Source organism: Anomaloglossus baeobatrachus, chromosome 4 (genome assembly GCF_048569485.1).
Source record: "Anomaloglossus baeobatrachus isolate aAnoBae1 chromosome 4, aAnoBae1.hap1, whole genome shotgun sequence".
Lineage (NCBI taxonomy): Eukaryota > Metazoa > Chordata > Amphibia > Anura > Aromobatidae > Anomaloglossus > Anomaloglossus baeobatrachus.
The window spans coordinates 217,882,330-217,906,510 of NC_134356.1; the positions used below are offsets into that span (position 1 = coordinate 217,882,330).

Consider the following 24,181-nt stretch of genomic DNA (forward strand, 5'->3'; position numbering starts at 1 on the left):
GTGTTTATTTCTGTCAATGTTGAGGATTATGGCTTACAGCCAATGAAAACTCAGAAGTCATTATCTCAGAAAATTAGAATATTTTATAAGACCAAGTGAAAAAATGATTTTAAACTCAGAAATGTCGGTCTACTGAAAAGTCTGTACAGTAAATGCACTCAATACTTGCTCGGGGCTCCTTTTGCATGAATTACTGCATCATTGAGGCGTGGTATGGAGGCGATCAGCCTGTGGCACTACTGAGGTGTTAGGGAAGTACAGGTTGCTTTGATAGCAGCCTTCAGCTCGTCTGCATTGTTGAGTCTGGTGTCTCTCATCTTCCTCTTGACAATTCCCCATAGATTCTCTATGGGGTTTAGGTCAGGTGAATTTGCTGGCCAATCATGCACAGTGATACTGTGGTTATTAAACCAGGTATTGGTACCTTTGGCAGTGTAGACAGGAGCCGAGTCCTGCTGGAAAATGAAATTTCCATCTCCAAAAAGGTTGTCGGCAGAGGGAAGCATGAAGTGCTCTAAAATTTAATGGTAGACGCCTGCACTGACTTTGGTCTTGATAAAACACAGTGAACCTACACCAGCAGATGACATGGATCCCCAAACCATCACTGATTGTGGACACTGCACACCAGACCTCAAGCAGCTTGGATTGTGGCTTCTCCACTCTTCTTCCAGACTATGGGACCGCGATTTCCAAATGAAATGTAAAATTTACTTTCATCTGAAAACAACACCTTGGACCACTGAGAACAGTCCAATTCTTTTTCTCCTTGGCCCAGGTAAGACACTTCTGGCGTTGTCTATTGGTCGTGAGTGGCCTGACACAAGGAATGTGACAGTTGTAGCCCATGTCCTAGATACGTCTGTGTGTGGTGGCTCTTGAAGCACTGACCCCAGTAGCAGTCCACTCCTTGTGAATCTCCCCCAATTTTTGAATGGTCTTTTCTTAACAATCCTATCAAGGCTGCGGTTATCTCGTTTGCTTGTGCACCTTTTTCTACCACATTTTTTCCTTCCACTCCACCTTCCATTAATACGCTTAGATACAGCACTCTGAACAGCCAGCTTCTTTAGCAATGACCTTTTTGTTGCTTACCCTCCTTGTGGAGTGTGTCAATGACTGCCTTCCGGACATCTATCAAGTGAGCAGTCTTCCCCATTATTGTTTAGCCTACTGAACCAGACTAAGGGACCATTTTAAATGCTTAGGAAGCCTTTACAGGTGTTTTGCGGTAATTATTCAAATTTTCTGAGATAATGACTTTTGGGTTTTCATTGGCTGTAAGCCATAATCAACAAATTTAACAGATGTAAACACAGTGTTTATCACCCTGACACACATTTTGCTGGGGCTTCTTTGTGCGGGTGGGTCTGGGGTGTGTGCAGGGGAGTTTTATAGCACTCACCATTGCAGCAATGTCAGCGCTCGTGTCCACGCCAGTCAGACCAGACGTTCATGTGATGGCGTCCAACGTCACTTTTGGTCCAAGTGGCATGGACATGAGAGCTGAAATTGCAGCAGTAAATTGGAGAATTGGGCTGAAAAATGGCAAATGAGGTTTAACACAGATAAGTGTAAGGTTATGCACATGGGAAGGAGAAACAGATGCTACGATTACCTACTAAATGGGAAACTGCTGGGGAAATCAGACATGGAAAAAGACTTAGGCATCTTAGTCAATAAGAAGCTAAATTGGAGTGCCCAGTGTCAGGCAGCAGCCACCAAAGCAAATAGGGTGATGGGATGCATTAGAAGAGGTCTGGGGGCACGAGATGAAAACATCATTCTCCCTCTGTACAAATCACTCGTCAGACCACATTTGGAGTATTGTGTGCAAGTGTGGGCGCCGGTGCTCAAGAAAGACATTACTGAACTTGAAAGGGTTCAGAGGTGGGCTACTAAAATAATAAATGGAGTGGGTGCATTACAATACACGGAAAGGTTATCAAAATTAGGTCTATTTACTCTAGAAAAGAGAAGACTTAGGGGAGACCTAATAAATATGTGCAAATATATCAGAGGGCCATATAGAGATCTCTCCATGATCTGTTTGTACCAAGGACTGTAACAAGAACAAGGGGGCATTCTCTTCGATTGGAGGAAAGAAAATTCCTACATCAGCATAGAAGAGGGTTCTTCACGGTAAGAGCAGTGAGGCTCTGGAACTCTCTTCCTGAGGAAGTGGTGATGGCCAACTCACTGAATGAATTTAAGAGAGGAATGGATGCATTTCTGGATAGCAAAAGTATAGAAGGTTATAAATAGCATAATCTTACAGGTAGATAAAAGAGCGACCTAGATTATTAGAGGAATGGGTGGGCTGCAATACCAAGACAGGTTATTAAACTTGGGGTTATTTAGTTTGGAAAAACGAAGGCTTAGGGGGGATCTAATCACAATGTATAAATATATGAGGGGACAGTACAGAGACCTTTCCAAAGATCTTTTTACACCTAGGCCTGCGACTGGAACACGGGGGCATCCGCTACGTCTTGAGGAAAGAAGGTTTAATCATAATCACAGACGAGGATTCTTTACTGTACGAGCAGTGAGACTATGGAGCTCTCTGCCGCATGATGTTGTAATGAGTGATTCACTACTAACATTTAAGCAGAGCCTGGACGCCTTTCTTGAAAAATTTAATATTACCAGTTATGTATATTAGATTTTATGACAGGGTGTTGATCCATGGAACTAGTCTGATTGCCGGATGTGGAGTCAGGAAGGAATTTTTTTTCCCCATTGGAACTTGTTTGCCACATTGGGGTTTTTTTGCCTTCCTCTGGATCAACATGTTAGGCTACGGGTTGAACTAGATGGACTTAGAGTCTCCCTTCAACCTTAAAAACTATGATACTATGAAACTATGAAACATCTGATTATGGCTATTTTCTCAGCCACCTCATATCTCTTGCACTGATGGGCTAGTGCAATATTTATGTTCCTTGGCGTATACCACCTTTTTTGTAAATATACTTATTTACGGGCTCTGCAATGTTTCTATTACATGGATTGGTCACCTTATAATTGTATGGCATAATTTATAATATTCTATGCTTTCTCAATTATATAGTTTTCCTTGTTCAGGTTGGGCAATAATCATATGAATTTATTTTCTATTTCACCATGACACTTTATGAATATATGAATTGATTTCTCTAGTATAATTCTTTAAATTATTTCATATTTTTTCACTGGGTGCTTCACTAACTTTTTGTACAAATTTTTGTACATCTTTTTGAAGAGATTTGCACCAACCTGACTGGATTAATATATCTCAATAATTTCTACTAATGCTGCTTTCACTCCTCCGGTTTTTCCTGTGCGGCACAATCCGGCAGTTTGCAGGAAAAACGCAACCATTTTTTTTTTTGCTGCCGGTTGCGTTTTTCCTGCATAGACTTTAATTTGTGCCGCATGGGCTTACGTTCCGTCCGTTTTTTGCCGCATGTGGCAGATTTAGCCGATGCAGCGGCTGGATGGAACGTTGCCTGGCATGTTTTTTTGTGCGGCAAAAAAAAACGCATCGCGTCGCATCTGGCCAATGCGGCGCATTTTTCAATGCATGCCTATGGACGCCGGATGCGGCAAAAAACGCATGCTCAGTAGCATGCCGCAAGCGGCAAAAACAGGACGGGCCGCATTTAAAAAACGTATGCAAAGGATGCGACTTTTTCGCCGCATCCGTTGCATAGGTTTTAGAGCCGGACTGGCCGGCTCTGCACCTACCGGATGTGTGAAAGCAGCCTAACTGGATTATACTTTGTTCCTCTTTTTGTACAACAGTGACCTCTGGTGGTTGTTTTGGAAATTTTGTATATTTTAATATTGTGGCTATTTAACAATTTTGTGGTGCTCACGTGTCTTCATAGTGGATGTAATGAGGAGGAAATGTTCCTAGTTTATCTCCTGATTTTTGTTGTCTATTTTTAATCATTTTTCTAATAAAGATATATTCTATTCTATTCAATTTTTTGGCTACTGACTATTTAGCTCTTGTAGGTTTTTTCTGGTACTGTACAAGGCAGCGCTTTTGGACTCCGCAAAAATACACTGCGTCCAAAACACTGCTAACGCTAATTATTTTCACGTAGCCTAAAGGGATCTGCACTGAATTAATGTCATAAATTATGGCTACAAAATCAAGCACTGAACACATACCATTAATAGGGTTGTCCACTACTTTGATAATAGGATGGGTCATCAATATCCACAACCAGTTATTTCATCTTCACGGACAACAATGCTCCAGTTCATAAAGGTCACATTATTAGGAAATGGCTGCTGGAGACTGGGATACCTGAAATGGAGGTGGCTGCACTTTTTCGAGACCTAATTGCCATAGAAAACCTATGGGATCAATGGAGTAACCATATAGAGGCTCCTAAATCTGTATCCCAGAACCTCAAAGACCTGAGAGCCACCCTTCAAGAATAATGGGATGCCATGCCTCAGCAGACAATAACTTGTGAACACCAGGAGATGTCGTTGTCAAGCTGAAATTGATGCTCAAAGCCACATGACAAGTTATTGAGACATTGATATTTTTAGGGGGTATACACACCACTGTTGTTGGCTTATTTTTTCAATAAATTGTTTGAGATGAGGAATTCGCCATAACATGCGTCTTCTTAAATTCCCTACTTTCATGATAAAATCTCACTGTAGAGGGAACGTTTTTATATAAGTTTCACCCATACGCCAAATATCCCTAACTTTTTGTGAGTAGTATATATTACGGTATTATTGTTAAACCACTCTAGGCCCCAGAGGCATGACACAAACGCTATTGTTAACCCTTAACCTACCATATAAAAATGAATAATGTCTTTTATGAAGAATGCTGTGGAAGTACAAATGTGAAAAAGTTTACATGTTGTCATGATTCTGCAGAGCCAATGCTGGGCCTCATATTTTTCCCCGTTTCCCAGTCGAGTTCTCTGTGGTGTGGGAGGGGTCTGTTCTTTGGAACGTAGGAAGCAAAAAGAGAGGGCGATCCGGCACAGATTCTCCTTAAGTTAAAATGTTCAAGTCTTTATTTGGACATATTTAAAAACACATCGTGAAGACCAAAAAAATTCATTCAGATGGTGTAGGTTCAAAATCATGAAGGCTTAACGCGTTTCGGACTAATAATATAAAAACAAAACAAGTCCTTAATCATAAGTGCTTCATGAAGCCAGAAGAGCTACTGAAATAGCCTAAGCATTTAAAATGCTTAGGCTATTTCAGTAGCTCTTCTGGCTTCATGAAGCACTTATGATTAAGGACTTGTTTTGTTTTTATATTATTAGTCCGAAACGCGTTAAGCCTTCATGATTTTGAACCTACACCATCTGAATGAATTTTTTTGGTCTTCACGATGTGTTTTTAAATATGTCCAAATAAAGACTTGAACATTTTAACTTAAGGAGAATCTGTGCCGGATCGCCCTCTCTTTTTGCTTCCTACGTTCCTTGTTACCGGTCGGGTTTGACCGAAGGATTCCGGGCACCCGCAAGGCTGAGCAGTCCGGGCAGCAGGTGAGCTGAAGAAACCACTTTTTATATTCTCATTTGATCTGTTCTTTGGAGCCTTGTTCTGGATGATTGCTCCGCTTTATTTGGGAGCTGTTTCACCCAGAACGCTGCCAGTGATAGTTCCTGTTTTGCAGTGCACGTCTCTGGTTCCCGTAAGTGTCTGACCTGATCTTGTCCTGCCACCTTGTTCCACTGTTCCCCTCCTGTCTCCTGATCTACTGACTTGATTCCCTGACCTCGGCTCGTCCCCTTACTCCGGCTCTGCTGGTACCCTTGTACTTACATGACCTCTCTGTTTACCGACCCCAGCTCATCCCCTGACTCCGGCCCTCCTGGCTTTCTTGTACTTACATAACCTCTTTGTTTACAGACCCCGGCTAGTCCCCTGAGATCCACGCCACTAGTGTGCCTGGTGGCACCTAGTGGTTTGGTGTCTTATTACACTTGGGTTCTCGTCATTATACATATCTGTTAAATTTTGATACTAGGTGGCCAAGGGGTGGTAGAGGTCTGTATAAATGTCTCTTTTAACCCATGATATTGTCCTGATCTGGTTAGTAGATCAATAGGTTAAGTACAGATATTTAGTGCTGTGCTTCTGTAATTACTCCAGATTTTCTTTTTCCAAGAGCAATAACTTTTTATTTTTCAGTCAACATAGCCATATGAGGGCGTATTTTTTGTGGGACGAGTTGTACTTTTGAATTAAACCATTAGTTTTACTATATAGTGTACTGGAAAATGGGAAAATTATTCCAATTGCGGTAAAAGTTGCAAAAAAAAAAATGTGCAATTCCACATTTTTTTTTATTTACCATGTTCACTATATGATAAGTCTCACCTGGCGGCAATATGATTCTCCAGGTCAGTATGAGTTGGTAGATACCAAATTAGTAGTTTTTAATTTAATTGGTGAAAAGTAATTGAATTTGTAAACAAAAAATAAATGAATTAGCTTTTGGTGCCATTTTCCGAGACCCGTAATGTATTCATGATTTGGGGCTGTGTGAGATGTTTTTAGTGATATCATTTGGGGTAGATGATTGCTGATGCTCATAATATAGTGAGCCATAACTGTAACCGCTTCCTGCACCTCCCCTGTGACTGAAACCCGACAGCTTCCTGGAGGAAGTAGGTTCATTTTCTCCTTGTAGCTGCACTTTCAGTTAGGCAGCAGGGAAACATTGACCTCCAGATATATAGCGGTTTTCAAGGTGATGGGTTCTCTTTAAAAGGAACGTGTCAGCAGGACTTCACTGACCAAATTGCTTATATTTTCAGGTAGATCTTTGAAAAATAAGTCCAGCAATACCTTTACGTAGATGGTCCATTCTTGAAAAATTAAAGTTTTTATGCAGATGAGACTGAAATGCTTTGGACGTGTGGAAGCTCTTCTCAAGCCTCCGTCACTCCTGCTTCATTGCCTCTCCAGCACTGTGTGATGGCCACATGCACACAATCATTATATGGTGAGTTTTTTACCTCAGGATTTGTAAGGTAAAACCAGAAGTGGGTAATAAATACAGAAGCGGTGACGTGTTTCTATTCTACTTTCCCTCTGACTCTACTTCTGATTTTGGCCACAAATACTGAGGTGACAAACTCTCCAAATACTCCACATCTGTACATGGCCTAAGTAGAGATGCTGTCAGACAAGCAGGACAGGCAGCGCCAGATGGAGAACAAAGCTGGAGTGACAGAGGCTTGAGAAGTGCTTCCAGGTGCATAAAGCGCCCATTTGCCTAGCAATTCAAACTCTGATTGTTCAGCAATGGACTGGTCATGTAAAGTTATTGCTGGACTTGTCTTTGAAAGAGCTACATGGGCTATAAATAGTTTAGGTGTGAAATCCTGCTGACAGATTCCCTTTATATAGCGGGTATATTGGTATTCTTGACCAGGGCCAGCATCAGACCCCGGGCAAGTACCACGGCCCTGGACCGTCGGGGGAAAGGGAGGCAACTCAGCGTTGTCAGGAACGGCTATTTCTTCTGTGGCCCCTGTTCCAGGGACCACAATGCTGGCTGCCGGCCCTGTAAACACACACTTGCACGTAGTTTTCTCTGCTGAACACTGTCACCTGCATTGCAGTTCATCTGAATGCGGAGCTAGTACATGGTGCGCTCCCATCCCAAAGATTAAGAGGAGTTGCAGCACTAGCCGGAATTCCCCAATGCTGTCTGCCTGCCCAGAACGGTGTAAGCCCCCCAGAGCAGTATACCTCTCCAGATCAGTATACCCCCAGAGCAGTATGCCCCCCAGCCCAGTGAGGTGTATACACCCCAGAGATGTATGCCCTAAGCCCAGAAAGGAGTATTCCCCCAATTGCTGTATGCTGTAACCCCAGAGCTATATGCCCCCCAGCCCAGTGAGGTGTATGCCCACCCAGTTCTGTATGTCCACCCAACTCAGTAAGGTGTATGCACACCCACAGCTGTATGACCACCCAATCCAGTAAGGTGTATGTGCCTAGTAATGTGTATGCTCCCAGCCTCCCCTGTGATGTATATACAACTGTCTCAGTGTACGCAGCCATGTCTGTTAAAGTGACAGTCATCACGCAGCACGCCCTGCACAGCCCCATGCACAAGAGGAGCTGGATGGGATACAAGTGGGGGAGGTGATTGAGGCTGTTTCCGGCTTCTCCATATTAATAATACCTCTAATGTGTATGTATGATATGTATATGCATGTATGTCTGTGTATATGACAATATATATATTTATGTCTGTTTATATGTATTTTTGTCTTTAGATACGTATATGTATGTACGAATGTATGTGTATGTGTGTGTCTGTGTGTACATGGGGCCCACTGAGACTCTTTCGCCTGGGGCCCAAGAAGCCGGCCCTGTTTTTGACCCCATACTAGTTAAGTGGAAGGCTGCATGGAGCTGTGTACTTTGAAATACAAGTTCTGAATTTCAGTCCCAGCCTGCCCCTGCCCCACCTAAGTATATACTTATTGAATGCCTTTAGTAATACAAAATTGCTTTCTTTCTCCTTTCAAAGAAGTAGATGTATACTTAACCTTTACAAAACAATGAACTATTAGGCCAGTTTAAGAGCACACATATATTTACACTAGATAGAGCTCATTGTTCCCACCCTACTTCCTGTTCCGGTAGCAATGTGGTGTGTAGTGCACTGCAGAATAGACCTTTTGCAACATAGGAACGTTTAGCGCCGGAACCATTCCTACGTGGCTATGTTGCCTGGCCGGAGGTAGTAGAGTGACGGACTCGTGTGCTCCAAGCCAGCGTGTAACGGGATTTGAGCCGCGCCGGGGGCTATTGACTGTGCTCGGGCGGCTTAGTGTATGAGTACGGCTCTGCCGGTGTGTCCGCACAGACTGACCGGGTAGTGCGGAGGAAGTGAGCGCCATATTGTGGCTGCTCCGAACTCTTCTGCAGACGTACTTTACTGAGTTGTAGGGTCAGCCGGTTAGATAGGTGGCCATTGTGCCGTTTATTTGGGAGTCTATAGACCATGGGGTCCTGACACCCAGTGCTGCTGAGGTCGGGGGATGTGTGTGACGTGTACACAGGGCAGGCTGTAGGATGCTTTTATTTCTGGCCATAGATGGTTATGAATATGTAAATTTACTGTACTACTGAGTGCCCACAGCAGAGATGTATCTGACTCGAAGGAAACCAGCGCTGTATCTGCGGGAGGACAGTAGGTGAGCACTGCGGTACCGCTCGTTCTTTATCCATTGCAGGGGTCCCATATACACTATTGCAGTGGATTCGTATACGCTGCGGCTTCACATCCATGGCAGGGGGTTCCCGTATACACTGCGGCCCGACGTCCATGGCAGGGGGTTCCCGTATACACTGCGGCCCGACGTCCATGGCAGGGGGTCCCCGTATACACTGCGGCCCGACGTCCATGGCAGGGGGTCCCCGTATACACTGCGGCCCGACGTCCATGGCAGGGGGTCCCCGTATACACTGCGGCCCGACGTCCATGGCAGGGGGTCCCCGTATACACTGCGGCCCGACGTCCATGGCAGGGGGTCCCCGTATACACTGCGGCCCGACGTCCATGGCAGGGGGTCCCCGTATACACTGCGGCCCGACGTCCATGGCAGGGGGTCCCCATATACGCTGCGGCCCGACGTCCATGGCAGGGGGTCCCCGTATACACTGCGGCCCGACGTCCATGGCAGGGGGTCCCCGTATACACTGCGGCCCGACGTCCATGGCGGGGGGCGGGGTCCCCGTATACACTGCGGCCCGACGTCCATTGCGGGGGGGGGGATTTAAAAAAAAGGTAGGGAATGTCCTAATATAAGTTCCGTCACCGGTCTTTGTAATATTTGCATGTTTTTCATGATTGGGAGTATGACTGGGACTAATTTTATAAAATTTCCTACTTTTTGCCCAGTTGAGAAATCTCTGAAACTTTGTTAAAGCACAATTCCAGCTTGCCCCCAGTTTTATATTCTCCTGCCTTCTTCATCTATTTGTGACTTACCGGCAGCTTCAGTGTTTCATTGAGCGCATCATAGGTCACTTTTCAGTGCGAGACTGAGAGCTTTGTTCTAGATCTCATAAAGATGCACTGGGAGTATCTGGGCACAAGATGGGGCCAGAGTGATGCTGAAAAAGCTGGGGAGAATAAGAATGGGGGCAGGGGAGTTAAAGGGAACCTGTCAGCAGAAATTTTGCTTTAAACCTAAAAGTTTCCCCTTCTGCAGCTCCTGGGCTGCATTCTAGAAAGGTTCCTATAGTTTGTGCCCCCTTTTAGACCAAATTAAATATTTTATAAAGTTGTACCTTTTGGTATGCAAATCTTCTAAATTATCCATGGGGGCGGGCTGTCCCTTCTGCCGATTTACGCCTTCCCCCCCCCCAACGCTCCATTTCATACCTCAGGACGCCGCCCAGTGCGCCCGTGGTCCCGCACATGCGCCGTGCGACTGTAACGGGACTGTGCACTGTGTGACCGCTGGTGACGTGTTGCGCAGGCACGAGATTATGGGCGGCGCTGTGATTGTCATCAGCAAGTGCCCGCCCATAATCTCGTGCCAGCGTTTTCCCCTCTGCCTCCAGCGTTCTGCGCAAGCGCTGGCCAGATGACCCGACGTCACCTCTTTCCCATCTTTCCCTGGAGCAGGAAATAGATGGGAGGAGCTGAGCAGGACACCACCGGTTCCGAGAGGTGATGTGGGGTCATCTGGCCAGCGCTTGCGCAGAACGCTGGAGGCAGAGGGAAAGATTATGGACGGGCACTTGCTGATGACAATCACAGCGCCGCCCATAATCTCGTGCCTGCGCAACACGTCACCAGCGGTCACACTGTGCACACAAAAACTAGAGGAACCTTGCTAGAATGCAGCCCAGCAGCTGCAGAAGGGGAAGCTTTTATGTTTAGAGCAAAATTTCTGCTGACAGGTTCCCTTTACATAGACTTGATCAGGATGCTCTACTTTTCATGTGTAATCCTCTTTGAAAGTTTAACTCTGTCTCTGCCCCCTCACTTGATTGACGGCTCCTCAGGATCCCTTCTACCTGCTGAAATCTCACGCTGCTCAGTACAAGCTGCAGCTGTCAGTTAGGCCTCCTTCACACAGCTGTATCTCCATATGTGTGATGTCCGTTTTCACAAGTACCGGAGACATGGGTCCATGGAGACCAATTAAAATCAACAGGTTTGCACAGACGTCCGTGTTTTGACATGGATCGTGTGTTCGTGTGGCGCATGCGTGTCTGTGTGCTCCATATGGTGATATGTCCGTTTTCTGCCAGCAGCACAGATGTCACACACACTACACACTGCTGTGATCTGTGTGACACGTACCGGAGGAAACACGTCATTAAAAAAATTAACTTGCCTGTCTCCGGTGCTGCTGTTGCTTCTGGATCCCGCTCATTATGCTCATGAATATTCACTGCACTGACCGTGGACCTGAAAGCAACGGCAGCCCTGGAGACAGGTAAGCATACAAGTCCATGCTGTCCGTGTGCTATCAGGATGTTTTTACTATTAATTTCTGCTAATAAAACAACAATTACCCTTTAACATGAAAATCACATTTTTATCTGGAATTAACTTCATGTTTGTCAGAATTAAATGATATAGATTTTTTTATACACATATATATATACTTTATATACAGTTAGGTCCAGAAATATTTGGACAGTGACACAATTTTCGCGAGTTGGGCTCTGCATGCCACCACATTGGATTTGAAATGAAACCTCTACAACAGAATTCAAGTGCAGATTGTAACGTTTAATTTGAAGGTTTGAACAAAAATATCTGATAGAAATTGTAGGAATTGTGCACATTTCTTTACAAACACTCCACATTTTAGGAGGTCAAAAGTAATTGGACAAATAAACCAAACCCAAACAAAATATTTTTATTTTAAATATTTTGTTGCGAATCCTTTGGAGGCAATCACTGCCTTAAGTCTGGAACCCATGGACATCACCAAACGCTGGGTTTCCTCCTTCTTAATGCTTTTCCAGGCCTTTACAGCCGCAGCCTTCAGGTCTTGCTTGTTTGTGGGTCTTTCCGTCTTAAGTCTGGATTTGAGCAAGTGAAATGCATGCTCAATTGGGTTAAGATCTGGTGATTGACTTGGCCATTGCAGTAGGTTCCACTTTTTTGCACTCATGAACTCCTGGGTAGCTTTGGCTGTATGCTTGGGGTCATTGTCCATCTGTACTATGAAGCGCCGTCCGATCAACTTTGCGGCATTTGGCTGAATCTGGGCTGAAAGTATATCCCGGTACACTTCAGAATTCATCCGGCTACTCTTGTCTGCTGTTATGTCATCAATAAACACAAGTGACCCAGTGCCATTGAAAGCCATGCATGCCCATGCCATCACATTGCCTCCACCATGTTTTACAGAGGATGTGGTGTGCCTTGGATCATGTGCCGTTCCCTTTCTTCTCCAAACTTTTTTCTTCCCATCATTCTGGTACAGGTTGATCTTTGTCTCATGTGTCCATAGAATACTTTTCCAGAACTGAGCTGGCTTCATGAGGTGTTTTTCAGCAAATTTAACTCTGGCCTGTCTATTTTTGGAATTGATGAATGGTTTGCATCTAGATGTGAACCCTTTGTATTTACTTTCATGGAGTCTTCTCTTTACTGTTGACTTAGAGACAGATACACCTACTTCACTGAGAGTGTTCTGGATTTCAGTTGATGTTGTGAACGGGTTCTTCTTCACCAAAGAAAGTATGCGGCGATCATCCACCACTGTTGTCATCCCTGGACGCCCAGGCTTTTTTGAGTTCCCAAGCTCACCAGTCAATTCCTTTTTTCTCAGAATGTACCCGACTGTTGAGTTTGCTACTCCAAGCATGTCTGCTATCTCTCTGATGGATTTTTTCTTTTTTTTTTCAGCCTCAGGATGTTCTGCTTCACCTCAATTGAGAGTTCCTTAGACCGCATGTTGTCTGGTCACAGCAACAGCTTCCAAATGCAAAACCACACACCTGTAATCAACCCCAGACCTTTTAACTACTTCATGGATTACAGGTTAACGAGGGAGACGCCTTCAGAGTTAATTGCAGCCCTTAGAGTCCCTTGTCCAATTACTTTTGGTCCCTTGAAAAAGAGGAGGCTATGCATTACAGAGCTATGATTCCTAAACCCTTTCTCCGATTTGGATGTGAAAACTCTCATATTGCAGCTGGGAGTGTGCACTTTCAGCCCATATTATATATATAATTGTATTTCTGAACATGTTTTTGTAAACAGCTAAAATAACAAAACTTGTGTCACTGTCCAAATATATCTGGACCTAACTGTACGTAGGAGCTGTTGGTTTTAGTATACAAAAAAGTAAGCTATCAAGTAAGTTTGGTGTGTCTTCTATACTGTCTTATCTAAAGGCAAAATGTAATGAGGCACTAAGCTCAAATGTATATGTAGTTCGTTTATGCAGGATTGCTACAGTTAGGCCGGGGCCACACGGGGATTACTGCGATCTCCACAACACTGTAGCACAGCAGGAGCCAAGTGTCACTGGGACTGAGATCCGATCGTGCGATCAGACCACAGGATGTGGGGATCGGGCCGGCTCTGCGGAGGGGCGGGCCGGATTTTTTCTTCTCTTTATTTCTTCTCCAATATTCATTTGCCTGTTTGTAGCAAAGCCACTCTCCATAGCACATGCAGCACATGCATCCTAACAGATCATCTTCCCTGTGGAAATTTTTATGAACTTCATTATTTTTTCTTTCTATTTTAGGTCAGGTCTATTCCTTGGGATTTTGCCGAGAAAATGCAGCATCTTCAAGTTATTCCTCACCTGCTCTCTGCTTGGTTTTCTTTCCATGCTTTGGCTGCAACTTAGCTGTACAGGTGATGTAAAGAGACAAGAAGGGGCGCCTGCCAAGCAATCCTGCCCCCCTCTTCCTAGAACTGTGAATGAGGATCCTTCATGGGGTCCACATCGGCTTGCTGTGCTTGTTCCTTTTCGGGAACGTTTTGAAGAACTTTTAAGTTTTGTCCCACATATGCACCAGTACCTGTCTGAGAAGAAGGTCCGGCATCATATATTTGTCATAAACCAGGTGGATCATTACAGGTTTGTATGTTTCATCATAGATTGGACTGATCAAGATATCAATACCTTGTCTATTCAACTTTAAGGCCCTGATTCACAAAGATGTTTTTCGCCTTTTTTCTAGCATAAAACACCTTAAAATTATTTTGTCTTTTGAAGCTTTTACACCAGTCCCGGCCAGCTCCGGCAAAATTGGAAGAACTTGGGAGGGATATAGTATAACTAAACTTGCCTTCCTAATTCCGCAAAATTTACATTTCTTAAATCCTGTCAGTTTTCCCAGATATGTTCTCTAGGCCCTGATCCCAGCAGTACTGATCATTAAGATAAGCGTGTGCAACGCCAGTTTTAATGAATCGGCCTCTAAATTTATAACGTAAAAAAACAAGCAGTTTGCGACAGTATTTTTCTTTTTCTGGTATTTCTAACTAAACGCTAATGTGTACCTTAAATGAAAATAAACCTCTAGTTAAGATTAGTAATGGGTGAAACCGAACTGTAAAGTTTGGTGTCTGTACTAGACACCTAGTGTCAGAGCATGGGCCCCGAACACTGACTTCTCAGGGAGGTCCGTGCTACCGTTTGGCTTCGGCCGCCCAGATAAAATTATTTATTTAAAAAAAAAAAAATTGGGGGTTGAAGCAGAACAGTTATACTTACTGAGTCTCCGCGCGGTTGTCACATTGCTTCAGTGTCGCTCATTAAGGCTATGTTCACATTTCCGTTGTTTTGCATCAGTCACAATCCGTCGCCTTGAGGAATTACGGTATCCTGCAAAATATTTTGCAGGAATCCTGTTTTTCGCCATAGACTTCTATTAGTGACGGATTGCGACTGATGATGCTGCATTGCATCCGCTGCGTCGCGGTCAGTTGTTTTTTAACTGACCGCCGGGCGGGAGCAACGCAGCCTGTAACGTTTTTTGAGCAGCGCGATCCGTAGGATTTCGCTGCGCATGCTCTCTTTGGCTCCCTGCACACGTAACCAGGATACACATCAGGTTATCAAGCAATGCGCTTTGGTTAGTTACCCGATATTTACACTGGTTACGTGTGCAGGGAGCCAGCGCTAAGCGGTGTATGCTGGTAACCAAGATAAATATCGGGTATCCCCTCCCTTCCCTGTTTTGATACCCAGCCAAGATAAAGCAGACAGCTGAGGACTGGTATTCTCCAGCTGGTGTAGTCCATGGTTATTGGGGCCCACAGGCTTAAAATATCAGCCCGTAGCTGCCTCCAAATTATGACATATGTTGAATGTGACAATTAAACACACACACCCAAAGAATCCTTTATTTGGAATGCAAAAAACCCACCCTCTTTCTTCAATTTATTAACCCTTTATCACCCAGGTCCAACCTAATCCACACGAGGTCCCACGAGGATCCTGTCTTTGCTACACACTGAAGTCATAGCGCGTGGGCACATTAGAAAACATGGATGCCCGCTGTGCCTTCAGGCAGACACTGACTGAGCCGCAGCTGTGAGTGGTGATGTCAAGCCTTTACCTGTGGTCACAGGTGGGGTACCATGGGAACCTCCACCTGTGACCCCTGTAAAACTAATTGTCTGTTTGGCCAGACAAAAACACTGACTTCCCTGTGAAGTCTGTGTTCAGGGTCTGTCCATAGACACTAGGTTCACCATCACTAGTGGCCAGATATAAAGGATTTCTCCAGGTGTCTAGAAGAATGAGGGATGTAGGGAGTTAGTATGTGCCACAGTGTTGAAGTGGTTGTCTGGGGCTTATATATTGATTAAGTATGTGTGTGACAGGTCACATCCACTGATTAGCTGCACTGATGGTTGCCGGATGTAACAAGTGGAACATGGCAACTTTCCATATTGTTTAGTGACCGCTGCTGTGTTCTATTCAAGATCTCACCATGTTGGTTGATACCGCGGATTTATGCAATGTCCCTGACAATGTTTTTTAAGTGCCTGAGCTCGTCATGTCTAAAGGCAGCCGAAAATATTGCTTTCTTGATTATGGTAATGATGAGTCAAGAAAATGATACATCTGGTTCATTTGATACAATTGATTAGACTGCAGTTAAAAAGTAATTAATCAATACCTTAAGTTATCTATATGTTTTTTCTTAATACCTGCACAATACTGCAGATATTTAACCCCTTACCGACCGCGGGCAGTAATATTACGTCCTAGCGGTCATAGTGTTACTGCCCGCGGTCTGCCGCCGGCAGCATGCTGCAATCGGCACACATCTCAGCAGATTTTCACAGCTGAGATGTGTGTCTGCTAGGCACGAGCAGAATCGTTATCTGCTTGTGCCGTTTAACCCGTTAAATGGAGCTGTCAATATGTGACAGAGCCATTATAACTGCATCGGCGGTAAACTTTTACTTACCGCCCGATACCGGAAGTCACGTGATCACGTGACTATCGGTGGTTGTCATGGTAGCACAGGGTCATGTGAGGACTCCTGTACTACACATGAGTTACTTTCAGTTTCACTTGTCCCAGAGCCGAGTGAAGCAGTAAGTGAGCATATTGGCTGTTTACAGCTGTATAGCTGTGATCAGCAGATAGTGCAGAGCGATCGGATTGCTGATCGCTATAGCCCCGTAGGGGGTCTAGTAAAATAAAAAAAAAGTTTTAAAAAAACCCTAAATGTTCAAATCGCCCCCCCTTTCGCCCCATTGAAAATTAAAGGGTTAAAAAAAATAACAAATATACACACATTTGGTATCGCCGCATTCAGAAACGCCTGATCTATCAAAATATAAAATCAGTTAATCTGATCAGTATACGGCGTAGCGGGAAAAAAAATTCCAAACGCCAAAATGACTTTTTTTTTTTTTTTTTTTTGTCGCCACAACTTTTGCGCAAAATGCAATAACAGGCGATCAAAGCGTAGTATCTGCGCAAAAAGGGTACAGTTAAAAATGTCAGCTCGAGACGCAAAAAATAAGCCGTCACTGAGCCATAGATCCCGAAAAATGAGAACGCTACGGATCACGGAATATGGCGTAAAACGTGCGCCACTTTTTTCGGACAAACTTATGATTTTTTTTTAACCCCTTATATAAAAGTACCTATACATGTTTGGTGTCTACAAACTCGCACTGACCTGAGGCATCACACCCACATATCAGTTTTACCATATAGTGAACACGGTGAAAAAAATATCTTAAAAACAATAGTGCTATCACACTTTTTTTGCAATTTTTCTTCATTTGGAATTTTTTTGCCGTTTTCCAGTACACTATCTGGTAAAACTTATGGTTTCATTTAAAAGTACAGCTCGTTCCGCAAAAAATGAGCCCTCATATGTCCATATTGACTGAAAAATAAAAGTTACAGCTCTCGGAAGAAGAATGGCGAAAAGAAAAACGGAAAGCGAAAAATCGGCCGGTCGTGAAGGGGTTAGAGAATAGGCTGAGTGGGCCATACACATTAGTTAGTAATAAGACAAATTGCTCTTTGTTTTGTAAGGATATTGTGTAATCGTTCATGTTGTCCGACACCTATTGGCCTTGTTGATTGGCTTGTTTCACTGGTTGCTGCATATTGTAGACTGACGCATTTTATGTTGTTTATTAGGTTTAACAGGGCTTCTTTGATAAATGTGGGATTCTTGGAGAGTGGGAATGATACGGACTACATCGCTATGCATGATGTTGACCTGCTACCTCTTAATCCAAAACTGGACTATGGATTCCCAGAAAAGGGTCCCTTTCACGTGGCATCTCCAGAGCTGCATCCCTTGTATCATTACAAGACCTACGTGGGGGGGATTTTGCTGCTTACCAAACAGCATTATGAACTGGTGAGTCTTTACTGTTCACTTTGATGTAGAAGTAGAAGATCAAATGTATATAAAACTGTTGATCGGACTCTCAGCATTGCACCTAACAATCCAAGTCTCAGTAACGCAGACTCAGGCCTTAGACCTGCTGATCGACTCGCCAACGTCCTTCTAGGTCGCTAGTGAAAAATAACTGTGCTAAGTATGATCCTGTGCAGAAGATTAACACGATTGACGTGGAGGTGATATGTAAATACTTATGGCGTAATATTTTCCTTGAAAGCTGTTAAAGGGACTGCAAAACTGATGGCGTATCTTCAGGACAGGTCATCAGTATCAGATCTGCAGCGGACTGATTGCACTCCTAATCAGCTAACTAAATGTGTTGCTGGTCGCAGTGATCTCATTTATAGTTTTGTATTTTTTTTTTCTCTCTCACTGTTTAGCAAGGCCAACGTTGTCATTTTGGTGGTATATATGCTTGGTATTATTACTTGGTCCTATTCAATTGTAATTGGTGACTCATCTGCCAGCTGCTTGACAAAAAAACATTCACAATGTAGAGGCTCCTAAACAGCATCTATTCTCTTGCTACTCCATAGTTGACTAATTTGTTTTCTAGCATATAAAAATAAGTTTATTTTTTTATGCATGAATAAGTCACCTATCCAGATAATCAATAAGCACTCGTTCATCAACTGATCAGCAAATTGTGAACCCACAATCACCAAAAAATGGCCCCGGTTAAATGGGCAGTGCCGTCATATAACATATAAGCAATTCTGCAGACATTAAGAGAATAAAAATTAGTTCATTTTAAATGTATAAAAAATGTTGCCCCATTCATAAGATATTTACCTTTTGATGTATTGTGTGGCGCCACCTAGTGTTAGCACCGCTGCCCTCTATATCCGTCCATCTCCCTCTTCTACTGGCCGAGCATGTCCGCTTTTTTCTCCTTTTGAAATTGCCACCTCAGCCGTGCACCAGGATCCTTCCGTGCGTCAGCCGGATCTCATCCTACTTCTATTTCATCCTATTTCTGTTTCATATATCTAATAACTGATGGACTGAGTAATATTTCTGGATTGAAATGATGTTTATTGTACTAACAGAAAATGTGCAATCCGCATTTAAACAAAATTTGACCGGTGCAAAAGTATGGGCACCCTTATCAATTTCTTGATTTGAACACTCCTAACTACTTTTTACTGACTTACTAAAGCACTAAATTGGTTTTGTAACCTCATTTAGCTTTGAACGTCATAGGCAGGTGTATCCAATCATGAGAAAAGGTATTTAAGGTGGCCACTTGCAAGTTGTTCTCCTATTTGAATCTCCTATGAAGAGTAGCATCATGTTCTCCTCAAAACAACTCTCAAATGATCTGAAAACAAAAGATTATTTAACATAGTTGTTCAGCAGAAGGATACAAAAAGTTGTCTCAGAGATTTAAACTGTCAGTTTCCACTGTGAGGAACACAGTAAGGAAATGGAAGAACACAGGTACAGTTCTTGTTAAGCCCAGATGTGGCAGGCCAAGAAAAATATCAGAAAGGCAGAGAAGAAGAATGGTGAGAACAGTCAAGGACAATCCACAGACCACCTCCAAAGACCTGCAGCATCATCTTGCTGCAGATGGTGTCACTGTGCATCGGTCAACAATACAGCGCACGTTGCACAAGGAGAAGCTGTATGGGAGAGTGATGCGAAAGAAGCCATTTCTGCAAGCACGCCACAAACAGAGTCGCCTGAGGTATGCAAAAGCACATTTGGACAAGCCAGTTACATTTTGGAAGAAAGTCCTGTGGACTGATGAAACAAAGATTGAGTTGTTTGGTCATACAAAAAGGCGTTATGCATGGAGGCAAAAAAACACGGCATTCCAAGAAAAGCACTTGCTAACCCCAGTAAAATTTGGTGGAGGTTCCATCATGCTTTGGGGCTGTGTGGCCAATGCCGGCACCGGGAATCTTGTTAAAGTTGAGGGTCGCATGGATTCAACTCAGTATCAGCAGATTCTTGACAATAATGTGCAAGAATCAGTGACGAAGTTGAAGTTACGCAGGGGATGGATATTTGAGCATGACAATGATCCAAAACACCACTTTAAATCTACTCAGGCATTCATGCAGAGGAACAATTACAATGTTCTGGAATGGCCATCCCAGTCCCCAGACCTGAATATCATTGAACATCTGTGGGATGATTTGAATCGTGCTGTCCATGCTCGGCGACCATCAAACTTAACTGAACTGGAATTGTTTTGTAAACAGGAATGGTCAAATATACCTTCATCCAGGAACTCATTAAAAGCTACAGGAAGCGACTAGAGGCTGTGATTTTTGCAAAAGGAGGATCTACAAAATATTAATGTCACTTTTATGTTGAGGTGCCCATACTTTTGCAGCGGTCAAATTTTGTTTAATATTACTGAGTCCATCAGTTATTAGATATGAAACTGAAATAGCTGTTGCAAAAACCCAAATTATTATAAAGAAAAAAGGTTAACATTAATAGGGGTGCCCAAACTTTTTCATAAGAGCCACAATAGTCACTATACAGTCATAGCAAGACCAGGTAATCAGCAGAACAGCTCACTACCACCCATTAATACAATGTCCTACTAGGGTGCCAATAGCCTCCATCACAGATACTTTCATTTAATAACATAGGACAATAAGGGAAAAAAAAAATGATTCACTTCCCTGAAAAAGCAGGTCTTCATCCCTGCCTAGCCTCTACGCGTTTCTCCTTTCCCATTAAAGGTTAGTCAAGAGGCTTGGGGAGATGACGGCAGATCCTGTATGGTGGTAATCCATGCATAATGTACTGATCTGGGGAATCATAATTCCAGGGCAATTTTATGGCAAGATGCAGTCTAAAAAATTAAAGCTGTAGTATTTCACTTTTTGCTATTTCGTCACACTTGGAAAAAATTTTTCCCCTCTTACCATTACATCATATGATACAATGGATGGTGTCATTCAAAAGCACAACTCATCCTGAAAGAGATGACAGAGACCCTGATTCCAGCAAAGTCACTGAATTGTTTGCTGTCATTTTGATAAAATCACCGTTTTCTCTGCTGCAGATCTAGCAGTTATCTGAATGTAGAGGGTTATAAGGAGCTCATGTATCTGCCGGACTGTCTGACAGCACACCAAGTAGTCCTCTAATGGTAATCTCCTGCTAATTAAACAGAGTGATTTTATAAAAGCTACACTACGCAGCCCAGTAAGTGACGCATCGCTGGAATCACAATCTCTGGCCCTTCACATGTTGCTGTCAGATTTGGTGGCAAAAACCTGGTCACAGTCCCTTTTTTAAAGATCCACAAGCAAACCAGGTATTAAACCAGGTATTAAAAGGTATTTTTCCTCCCCCATGACCGCACCACATGAGAAAGGTATCCGCCTCACCAGGACTGGAAATCTACTGAATAAAAGGGCGCTGCCTCTCCCCTGTATAAGGCTGTGTGCACACGTTGCGTTTTTTACCGCGGAAACGCTGCGTTTAGAACCGCAGCGTTTCAGTGGCAAATTGCATGCGTTCAGCTTTCCCAGCAAAGTGTATGAGAAAGCCGAAAAATCAGTGCACCGTTTTGGATGCCAAAAATCGGTGCGGAAAGAAAAGCAGCATGTCACTTCTTTTGTGCGGTGTAGCTGCGTTCTCTCCCCCATTGAATCAATGATGTGGGTCAGAACGCAGCTACACCGCAGTGAGCTGCTTTTTTGTTGCGGTCCGCGGGCTTTGTCGGCATGCCAGAACGCAGGCATTTACCTGGAAGTGAGGTCAAGAGGTTTCCTGTTGACCTCACTTCCTGGCAAAATCCTGGAAAGCCCCCGGTGTCGCCAAAGTGCCCGCCCCAACCCCCCCCCCCCCCCCTCCCGAAAATCCAACATGGCCGCGCGCACAGTAGCGCACCGGCCGCCCTGCTCCTATGATTTCTGTCGCATGTGCCTTGAGACATGCGACAGAAAAATGCCCCCCAGGCCCTGCCAGGTCACCCCCTATTCCCCCCGGTATTCCCCCTTACCTGTCCGGTCGGAGTGCTGATCCCCCGCGGCCCCCTCCTCCTTCACAGCAGACGCCGGCCGGTCACATGAGCAGAGCAGCTGACAGCCAGCACTGTGTTCAGTGTCAGCTGTGCTGGCTGCTCGGCACTCTGCAGCTGTGACCCGGGGAGAGTGGGTGCAGATTTTTGGCACCCACTCTCCTCAAATGGAGGGTCTGCCCTCCTAGAAAATGAGGGATACGTTCCCTGAACGTGCCCCCATATTCTAGAAGGTCCAGAGGCGACGTGGGACGTCCAAATGGATTTCTGCGGACCCAGTTTTTTCAAATTTTTTGATTAAATTGGAGAACAAGGGAATGATTTGGGGAGTGTTTTTTCTAATAAATTTTTTTGTCATTTTTTTTGCTTTTGTTTACTGTCAATTAGTTATGTCTGGTATCTGATAGACGCCGTGACATCACTAATTGCTGGGCTTGATGCCAGGTGACATTACACATCTGGTATCAACCCCATTTATTACCTCGTTTGCCAACGCACCAGGGCGCGGGATGAGTTGGGGCGAAGCGCCAGGATTGGCGCATCTAATGGATGTGCCACTTCTGGGGCGGCTGCGGCATGCTATTTTTAGGCTGGGAAGAGTCCAATAACCATGGCTCTTCCCACCCTGAGAATACCAGACCCCAGCTGTCAGCTTCACCTTGGCTGGTGATCTAATTTGGGGGGACCCCACGTTATTTTTTTTTTAATTCTTTATTTATAAATAAAAAAAAAAAAAGCCTGGGGAGCCCTCCAAATTGATCACCAGCCAAGATGAAGCTGCCAGCTGTGGTTTGCAGGCTACAGCTGTCTGCTTTACCCTGACTGGCTATCAAAAATAGGGGGGACCCCACGCCATTTTTTTCATTGTTTTTTTTTTTTTTTGGGACAAATACTAAGCTAGGCACCCTTTTAGTGCCACATGAAAGCTACTAAAGGTGCCAGCTTAGAATATGCAAGCGGGGGTGGGACGTTATATATATTTGACATCCCTTCATCCATTGACGCTTTTTAGGCTGTGTGCCCACAATCAGGGTTTGCAGCGTTATGGGCGCTGAGTGTTTTCCCTGCGTCCATAACGCTGCGTTGTGCAGTAGAAGCACAGTGGAAGGATATTTGGAGATCCCATGCCCACTGTGCTTCTTTTCTCCGCAGCATAAACTGACCGGTGGCGTGGCTTCCCGAGCCTCAGCATGTCAATTTATGCTGCGGAGACGAGAGTGTTCTCTGCAGGTAGCATAGAACTCCACAGCAGCCTGAACCCAAATCGTGGGCATGGGCAGCTGCAGGAAGGCTGACATTGTGTACTAGACGCCGTGTCGCTGGATCATGGCCACATAGCCTTAGGCCTGTTTCACACGTCAGTGATTCTGGGACGTTTGTGCTTTTTTTTAAACATACCAGAATCACTCACATACGCAGACCCATTATAATGAATGGGTCTGCTCACACGTCAGTGATTTTTCACTGCACGTGTCTCCGTGCGGCGTACCCGCATGTGCGTGATTGCCGCACGGAGACATGTCCATTTTTTTCTGGCATCACTGATGTTCCACAGACCACGCAGTGGTGTGGTCCGTGAAACACGTGCCAGAAAAAAACGTGCTTTTAAAATAAAAATCATTTTAACTCACCCGGCGTCCAGCGATGTCCTCTGCAGCCTGTTCTCCCTGCTGCTTCTGAGCCGGCTCATTATTGTCGCGCATATTCATGATGCGCAACACAGCCGACCCAGGAAGCAGCTGCTGCGGGGGTCAGCACCAGCCGGATGCTGCACCGCGGGAGCGATCAGCACCATGGAGAGCGGGAGCGGGCGCAGGTGAGATGATTACTGAGTGCAATCACGGGCCACGGAGAACGGAGCCCGGATTGCACTTAGACAACCCACGTGTGCCGTGATTCACGGCACACAGAGGGACATGTGCGTGTTTTACACGCCAGTGAAAAACGTCAGTGTTTTTCACTGACGTGTGAAACGGGCCTAAAAGTGAGAATATTGTTGCTACAGCAACATTTTGGGGGAAGTAGCTGTGGATTCAAAATGCTTAATATACTCCTGAATAAAATCCTTGAGGGGTGCAGATTCCAAAATGGGGTCACTTGTGGGGGTTTTCTGACGTATAGGTACCCAAGGGGCCCTGCTAATGTGACATGGTGCGCGAAGTTTATTTCAACTTTTCCAAAATTCAAATGGTGCTCCTTCCATTCCAAGCCCTCCCATTTATCCAAACAGAATGTGAAGGAAATGACATCACAGGTTTTTTTTTTCCAAAGGCCTGTGTTCAACCAACTTTATTAACACTG

The 24,181-nt window shown here is 44.4% G+C and overlaps 1 protein-coding gene across 1 annotated transcript in view; it reads left to right on the plus strand.

The window, feature by feature from the left end:
- Positions 1-8,727: 8,727 nt before the first annotated feature.
- Positions 8,728-24,181, plus strand: part of B4GALT7 (beta-1,4-galactosyltransferase 7) — a 28,475-nt gene continuing 13,021 nt past the window's right edge. The window contains exons 1-3 of the mRNA XM_075342370.1: positions 8,728-9,200; positions 13,737-14,075; positions 17,619-17,844. Of these exons, the coding sequence (XP_075198485.1) occupies positions 9,151-9,200; positions 13,737-14,075; positions 17,619-17,844 (615 nt within the window). The 5' untranslated portion in view covers positions 8,728-9,150. The remainder of the gene's footprint in view (positions 9,201-13,736; positions 14,076-17,618; positions 17,845-24,181) is intronic.